This window comes from Pituophis catenifer, unplaced genomic scaffold, assembly GCF_029215685.1.
Source record: "Pituophis catenifer annectens isolate HBS135680 unplaced genomic scaffold, rPitCat1.0.hap2 SCAF_2, whole genome shotgun sequence".
NCBI classification, from domain to species: domain Eukaryota; kingdom Metazoa; phylum Chordata; class Lepidosauria; order Squamata; family Colubridae; genus Pituophis; species Pituophis catenifer.
In genome coordinates this window covers 177,415,353-177,424,207 of record NW_027256882.1, presented here as the reverse complement: position 1 = coordinate 177,424,207, position 8,855 = coordinate 177,415,353, and the positions used below count along the sequence as shown (strand labels likewise).

General features: G+C 37.8%; 1 protein-coding gene across 1 annotated transcript; it reads right to left on the bottom strand.

Moving 5' to 3' along the window:
- Positions 1 to 4,770: 4,770 nt before the first annotated feature.
- Positions 4,771 to 8,086, bottom strand: LOC139310295 (serine protease 55-like). Its single transcript, XM_070934454.1, has 5 exons — positions 7,932 to 8,086; positions 7,538 to 7,782; positions 6,948 to 7,087; positions 6,297 to 6,478; positions 4,771 to 4,804 (listed from the first exon to the last, which is right to left on the bottom strand). The coding sequence occupies exons 1-5, from the start codon at positions 8,084 to 8,086 to the stop codon at positions 4,771 to 4,773; spliced, it is 756 nt and encodes a 251-aa protein (XP_070790555.1).
- Between the last annotated feature and the right edge of the window lie 769 nt (positions 8,087 to 8,855).

Genomic DNA, 8,855 nt, shown 5'->3' with positions numbered 1-8,855 from the left:
AGGGACTGAACCAGGGCTGGAGACAGAGATGGCAGGGCTTCCTTAGAATAACATTTCTAGATCAAATGGCCATCCTAGGCCAACTGTGTTCGTTCTATGCCCCCAAAGTGGTCACCCAAAAGAGAACAACAAAGTGGATTGCTTATTATACAGTAATAATACTGTAGATTGAATCAAGGAGCCGAGGTTGCGCAGTGGTTAGGGTGCAGTACTGCAGCTACTTCAGCTGACTGCTAGTTCAGCAGATCAGCAGATCAAATCTCACTGGCTCAAGGTTGACTCAGCCTTCCATCCTTCCGAGGTGGGTAAAATGAGGACCCAGATTGTTGGGGGCAATATGCTATTTAGTATACTATCTTTGGTGTAAGCTGCCCAGAGTCCTTGGAGAGTGGGAGGCATAGAAATATGAATAATTAAATAAATAAATAAATAAATAAATAAATAAATAAATAAATAAATAAATGAATGAATGAATGAATGAATGAATGAATGAATGAATGAATGAATGAATGAATGAATAAATAAATAAATAAATAAATCTGCTATGGTTATAGACCAGCATAAGTAGTAATAGAAGGGGATAACTGAGGTTACAATGTGCTTCTTGGTGGATCAAATATACTTTTCAATGGAACCAAACTCCTAAAAGGTATCATGACTTCAGTGGAAGACCAAGAATATTTTGCAAGTCTCTCTGTGTGAACCAATTGATTCCTGATTTAAAAGCAAAAATGGTCACAAAGGTAAAATAACAGGAAAGCCCATTGAATCTTTTTCTCGTCACTGGAAAATCATTTCCTTATGCCTTCAAGCACTTTCACTGAGAGTAACGATTTTGGATGCCTCTCATATTTGTTCAATGTTTTTCCTGCCGCCCTCCCCAGTCTTGGTTATTCTTTAAAAAGTCTAATATTTCTCCTCTGTATTTGATTTCCACATAATGGAGCCACCTCTGTTAACAACAGTTCAGGTCAGGTCTATTACAGTATAGATTAAGCCTAGCCTGGTTTGAAGGAAAAGAGACAAAAGCTGGGAGATGTTGGTATTTCTTTCAACTGCTGTGTCCTCATAAAAATTATGATCCACAATTATTCCTAGTTCGTACATAATTCACTTTATAATATTGTATATATTAATAATAGTATTCAGGTATTCTTATTATATATCCCCTTGAATTGAAAAAAAAAACATTTGCCTAGGATCACAGAATCAAATAATTAGAAGGAGCCATGAGGTGATTGAGCCTCCTCCTCCTCAGTGAAGTTCATATTAAAGCTTCTCAGACAGTTACTCAGATTCCCCCTCTTTCAGTAACTGGTTCCACTGTCAAATTGCTCTTGCTGTTGAGATTTTTTTCCCCTCACATTCAATCAGAATTTGATTTTCTAAAACTTAAATCCATTGTTTTGTGTCCTACACCTTGGAAGAAGGTCTGGACTGTCTCTGTGACATCTTTTCAACAATTTGAAGAGTATAATCAATCATGAACATCAATCATGTTTTCAAGACTAAACATGCCAGTTCCGTCAATCTTTCTTCACAGTACTTAGCTTCCAGTCCTTTGATTATCTTCACTGCCATTTCTGAACACTGTTCCAATTTTTCAGAATCCTTCAAGTACAATATCCAAAACAGGATATAATACTGTAGATGCGTTCAAGGCAGAAAACAGAAAAATTATGTCCCGTTATTTGGGAATGTTATTCTATTCAGGCAGTTAAAAATTGTGTTTGAGGCCACGTTATAGTGTTGGGTCTAAATCAGCGGTCCCTGTTTCTGGCTCCATGGACCAGCAGGAGTGGCAGAGGGAGGGAAATGGTTTTGTGCATGCATCCTAGATCCCATGCATGCGCAAATGAAGCTTTGTGTGCTTGCCATCCTTGCGTGGCTCAATTCCCAATGGCCACGGACTGGTATCAATCTGCGGCCCAGGGGTTGGGGACTACTGGTCTAAATCACTTTGCAATCAACTATCTTTCCCCCTCCTCTCAAATACTATTACAAAGCTAAGTGCCGCCCCGCCCCATAATATATATGTGCATTTGATTTTTGTGAAGAACTTTGCACTAACTTCTATTAAAATTCTGTTACTTTCAGCCCATTTCTCTAACCCATCATGATGTTTCTATTTATGTCTTGTAGGACATTGGCTATTCCATCAAACTTTATTTGCAAATTTGGTAAGTTTTCCCTTCCTTTCCTTCACCCAAATAATTAACAGAATAACAGAATTGGAAGGTCTTCTAGTCCAACCCCCTGCTCAAGCAGGAGAAACTATAACATTTCAGACAAATGGTTGTCCAATCTCTTCTTAAAAACCTCCAATTTTGGAGCACTCACAACTTCTTCTTGAAGGCAAGCCATTCTACTGATTAATTGTTCTCACTGTTACAAATTTTCTCCTTAGTTCTAAGTTGCTTTTCTCCTTGATTAGTTTCCATCGATTGTTTCTTGTCCTGCCTTCTGATGCTTTGGAAAATAGGTTGACCCCAGTGGTGGAATTTAATTTTTTTTTACTACCGGTTCTGTGAGCGTGGCTTGGTGGGCGTGGCAGGGGAAGGATACTGCAAAATCTCCATTCCCACCCTACTCCAGGGGAAGGATACTTCTTTGTGGCAGCCCCTTAAATATTGGAACACTATAATTTCACCCCTAGTCCTTTTTTTTACTAGACTAGACATATCCAATTCCTGCAACTGTTCTTCATATGTTTTAGCCTCCAGCCCCCTAATCAGGGGTGAAATCCAGCAGGTTCTGAAAGGTTCTGGAGAACTGGTAGCGGAAATTTTGAGCGGTTCGGAGAACCGGCAAATATCACCTCTGGCTGGCTCCAGAGTGCGGTGGGAATGGAGATTTTGCAATATCCTTCCCCCAGGAGTGGGGTGGGAATGGAGATTTTGCAGTATCCTTCCCCTGCCACGCCCACCAAGCCACACCACGCCCACCAAGCCACACCCACATAACCGGTAGTAAAAAAATTTAGATTTCACCACTGCCCCAATCTGTTGCTCTTCTCTGCACTCTTTCTAAAGTCTCAACATCATTTTTACATTGTAGCGACCAAAACTGGATGCAGTATTCCAAGTATGATCTTACTAAGGCTTTATAAAATGCTACTAATACTTCACATTATCTTGATTCTATGCCTCTGTTAATGCAGTGTAGGATTGCATTGGCTTTTTTGGTTACTGCCAAAAAATTAATAAAAGTGCTGGAGAGTAAAGGACTCTGGAGGGACCCTTGCAGAACCTCACTTGGTAAATCTCTCAGACTTCGTAAGAAACCATTGATAAATAAATTTTAGTACTGTGAACTAAAGTACTGTGGCAGCTATGAATCTATATGTCTTGCTATCCAATTCACAACAATCTTTAGTCAATATTTTCAGTTATAACCATCCTTCCCCATTCCTTTCTCACTTGTTTGTTCTCATGTTATATAATCCATAGCTGTAGTGAATATACAGTATTTTTCATTTTTTCACCTAAAAATTTACAAACTCATTCCTTTAAACTTCTTGTGCCATTTCTGGATTTTCAAGTCTTCAGATTTTCCCATAAGGTTTCTTGATATGTCAGATAGTGGAAGATATGAGTTTATTACAGGAAAAACCAGAAAATCAGATTTTTCTTTCTTTGAATGCTTGAAACCGTAAAAGGAATGATAGAAGATACAGTGCTCCAAATGGAAGAACAGATTATTTTCTCAGAACAACTATCTTTTCAAACCTAAGCCCAAAGATGGGTAATCAATAGCTCCATTTATTTTAGCAGACTCTAGAGTCACCCAAGATCATACTACTGAAATCTGGCAGCAAGCATCTGATTTTTAGTGGCATTTTTGTAATAAAAATGCATCAGTTCCCTCCAAACTCTATTCCTAAATGAAAACAAAAGTTGATTATTTCAGCTTTACCCATCTTGGAGGTATCACTTCGTCACTTCAATGCTCCAATAGGCTTCACAGGCCTACAAAATATTCTTAACTTTAACATTCTTCCAAGACACAACTAGCCTGCTTCTCTCTGCCTTAATTAAATCTCAACTTCTCTCTGCAAATTCAGGAACTGACAAAAAGAGACTTATCAGTTGGGTCACAAAGACACAAACATATAGAGAATACACTGCAAACTCAATTGTAGAGATTGCATGAAGTCTAGGTTATCCATGATATTGAACCCGAGTACGAATTCCCCATTAGAAACAAAGCTTAAAGTGCATATAAGGATTTATTAAAATGCATAGAAATATTAGGTACCACGTTTGTGCTTGTGAACGTGCCATCTAATAATCCTTTTTAAATCCAAATTAAGCAAAGTTCAATGATTTGTAATGACACCACATAAGAACTGCAGTTAAAAAACAGGGTCATTGCATTCATCATTCTAGGACTACATAGCATTCAACTTTTTTATGACATGGCATTGGCTGGCATCTTGTCCAAAGCTTTCTGTACACTTAAGAGCATTTTTAATCATGGCATATAAAGTCCATAAGCAAGCCCAAATTAGTCAAAAGAGATACAAAATGTACAGAATTGAAATGAGCCTTAGAGTAAGAAACTTAATAAAATAATTGGTTATCCTTTATTTTCTATTGTTTCTTTACTTTTTTCCTTTCTTGCACTTCTCTTTGATGTCTCTTTCAGTTTTCTTATTTCATATTAGTTTGTATTAATTTTTGTTTTATATATAATTGTGTGTGTGTGTATGTGTATATAAATCTGCTGCAGTCCAACTTGAGACTGCCTTATCTGAAGGACAAACTTGGTCTACCAAATGACTAAATTCCAGTGGATTTTCCAACTGGGAAAAAAAAATAGGCATAGAACAAAAAACAAGCAGCTGCATTGAATAATATCTATGACACCCCACCCCACCCACCCCGGATTCAAATAGGGTCAGATGGCCCTCAATGTCCATTACTCGATCCATATCTGGAAGTGTTTTAAGAAAAATTCAGCTCCCCATCTGTAATTTAGACTTTAGATTTTTTGATCATAAAAATAATAAACCATATTTTCTAAATTTATTTCCAAAGCAAATCTAAATAATGCACTATGCAATTTAAACATTGACTATTTAGAATTCTCAGAATGTTCATCATTATATATTGTAGTTGCTTTGTTATGTGCTGGTTATTAAATTCCCTCAATATTTAATTTTGAATGATATCCATTCCTTTAAATATATTATGTGCTCATGATTGATATTCTTCAAAAATTGTTCTGTTGACTTGGATTAGTTTCCTGTACACAGTTTCTTTTCAATGTTATTGGTTAAGTCATATTGGTAACTTTCTTTCACAGAGAGAATGGCTAAGCCATCGCGCTATACTAGAAAATTTTATTTTAAACCCATTAGAGAAAGAAAAGAAAAAGATAACAAAAAGAAATAAATGATTGATTAGACTGATGTCCTGTGATGTGTATGTTCCTAGACATCCACTACCTTCATTACCCCTTCCTGGTTCCCCTCTCATTCTTGTGGGGATTCTCCTGATCAAAGCAATTCTGCACCACCTCACTGCACTGTTTCAGAGCTGCCTACTCGGAAATGAAGATGGGGGACTGTGGCTATGCTGGGTGGGGCAATTCATGCCAGAAATGGAACCTCCTGTTTGCTCCTTGGCAACTATGGTTCCATGGCAACTATCACAAGATGAACGGGTAAACCTCCATTGACATCTGTTGCAGTAGTGGATGGTGGAAGCTCCATAGTAGTGGTCTCTAAAGGTGGCAAAGGCTGAGGTGTCAATATTATACTTGTTTGTGTGACAGAACTTGGTTCAGCTGTGAAAGGTAACTGCTTTTTTGTGAAAGTTTTTCCATGAGTTTCATGTCCGACAGCTGTAAATGTTAGATACTTTGACTCTCTAGTGTTCCAGAAGGGCTGTTTTGTCGTGGACCTTTCAACAGTTTCTTTGACTGTAGAAGAGACTACAGATTGAGACTGGTGTGCTTTTGTAGATATTGCAGATGAAGGCTCTCTAAGTTTGGAAGAGCTTTTAGATGAAACTTTTGTAATTGTTGTAGAGGTCCTTTGGGTGACAAAAGTTATTACAGGTGATGTCTGTTCAGTTCTAGCTTTTACATTCTCAGTCTTTTCAGTTTGGGGAAAGAACTGCCTTGATGATGTAGATGTTTTGTTATCATAGGATTTTGTAAGAGGTACATAATTGGCCACTGGTAGTGATATGGTTGTTTGAGAAATTGGGGCTGCTGTTGATACTTGCTGAGTTGCTGAAAGTGTCTTGTTCATTGTTTTGAATATGATCGATACACCTGGAGTAGCTGACGGTAATTCTTGCTGAAGAGGATTTTCTAGGGATCCCTCTTGCCTTAGCCATTTTAGGTGGGTTAAAAGCTGGGCAGCCAAAATAGGACCAGAACAGTTGTGCAAACTCTGGCTCACAATGCCCATCACTTCCCAATTTGATGTACCTGGGTCATGGCACATCACTGGAGTACCTACAGGCACCTGCAGTAGAAGAGGAAAGAAGGCATGAAAATCAACTAGACAACTCAAAAAAAAGCCTAAAATACTTGCACTGGTGATTTTTTACTGGTGGATTGGCTATGCAGCTGAGATTTTTAATCACTGACCCTGTTATAGCAGGGATGGGCTCAGCCAATATAACAGGCTTCTGACACATCCAATGAGTTCTAAAAATAGATTTTCTTGGTTAGTAAATCCAAATTATTCCAGAAAAGCTTCTGAACATTAAAACATTAAAAGCATAGAAACTATTCTGAAACAGATCGAAAAGGCTTTCTCCGCTTTGAAACAGTAGCATTCAGGTTTTAATTATGTAGATAAATAAGAAGGTGTTGGGAGGGTCATTATTTCAATGACTTTCATTGAAATGACTAAATGAAATGACTAAAAAACCAAGTGGAAATTTCTTCATCCACAGATTTGACCCATTGAATCTATTTATATAGGTTACCTTGCAATCTGCATGCTTAGGAGGTTTTTTTCTTTCAACACACAAGTTCCGTTCATTTGTAGATCCAGGCCAGTGCTTAGAACACTCTAAGACACTTAGACTCTCCACAATGGTTATCTTTAAAAACAACTTTGTGGTTTCTATAGAGAGGGAGAAAAGATCCTCAGCTACCTGAACTGTTATGCTTTGTCAAGGATTCCTGCAGTGCTACTTTACTCTTAATATGTTTATGACTATACATGTGCAATATTATACTTTAAAAATTGGTACTCTTATTATTTTTTAAATTATCAAATTCTGGAAAAGCTGCTTATCCTCTTTTCTGGGTTGTGCCCAGATTTTCAAATATTTTCAAAGCAGCAAGGATAAACAATTCCCTAAAAATAATATTGATTGCATGTCAAATACTAGCTGCCATGCTTATCCAATAATTCTTTACAGTTATGCCAAATGCACTGAATTCTGCCCTTAGTTAGCTGGTTTTTTAAATAAATGCCACAAGTGCCAATATCTTCATTTGTACTTGTGGCATTGATCCTAATACATTTTTCTGACATCCAAAAACCCATATGGAATGCTCCCAAACTCACCATTATTACTTTGTTCCAAAATCCTGCATTCCTCTGTTATGTCATAAGGTTTTTGTTCTTTAGGGATACAAGCAGGCCACATGTCTTGCCTTCTTAAATCAGTTGGCTGACCAAGCAAGATTAGTCCCAGGTCATTATTGGGTGCTGTATTCCAAGAACTGAAGCCCCGATGTAGCAGAAATTGGCTCACTGTATTGGTGGAGAAACGCCCATGAGATCCAGTCAACTCTACTTGGCTCGGATTCCTACAAGACATACATAGCATGCATTAATAAAGGGAGATGATTCTGGTGGCAGGACTTTCCCATAACCTGGAAGTTGTTTGGTATTATATTTCCCCATATGCCAATCATTCCTAGAAGGAAAACTTGTTCCAATTTCTTCCATTACTTACATCAGTAGGAAGCAGTTGGCTGCCGTCAAGACCCACCAACTGCTCAGGATAACTCCTTGGCATCTCCTGCCATTGCCATAGATGTTCACAAGCCATGGTACTTCTGAGTTGTTACTATGTTCCGAGTGTTCATCTTTGTCTGATTTGGGTTGCATATGCTGAAGATCACAAACTGTAGGAGACCAGTAAATTATTGTAGGAAACCCCAATCAAAACATCTTACCTGTGCAATATAACATACTCTTCAGTGGTGGTAAGCTTTACTTCTGGTCACTACAAATACATGATCATTCTTGAAACTGACAATATCAAGCACACTGAAGTCAACAAGGAGATTAGAAGTGAATACATCAAAAGAATAAAGATCTTAAAGTCCAAGCTCAGTGGAAGATATACCATCAAGGCAATTAATATCCAGACAATTCCAGTCATTACATACATAGCTGTAAATAGTGGACTGGGCTCAAGCCGAACTAAAAGCTGTGGATAAGACCAAAAAATAATGACAATGAATCATGCCCTTCATCCTCCCAGTGATGTTGACAGACTCTACTTACCAAGGAAAATAGGTGGGTGTGGAATATTTCAAGTACAGGAGATGATTGAAGAAGAAAAAAGAGGGCATTGGAAAAATATTTGAAGAACAATGAAGATGTACTGAAGCTAGTATATCATGAAGGCTTACTGAGTACTTAAGCACTGGGTGTTTTGGTTTATTTAGGATGGTTAGTTTACTTTTTCAGACACAAGTCTATTGAAAAACTACCCACATCAACCAAGTGCTTCACTACCAGTACTAAAATAATAACCCAATCTCCCATAAGAGAAGCTATTTCCAATGCACAAACATATTGCAGCAATGCTGAACATCAGAAAAAAGAATCAGAGCATTTATACAAGGTTTTCCAACAAAATGGATACCCA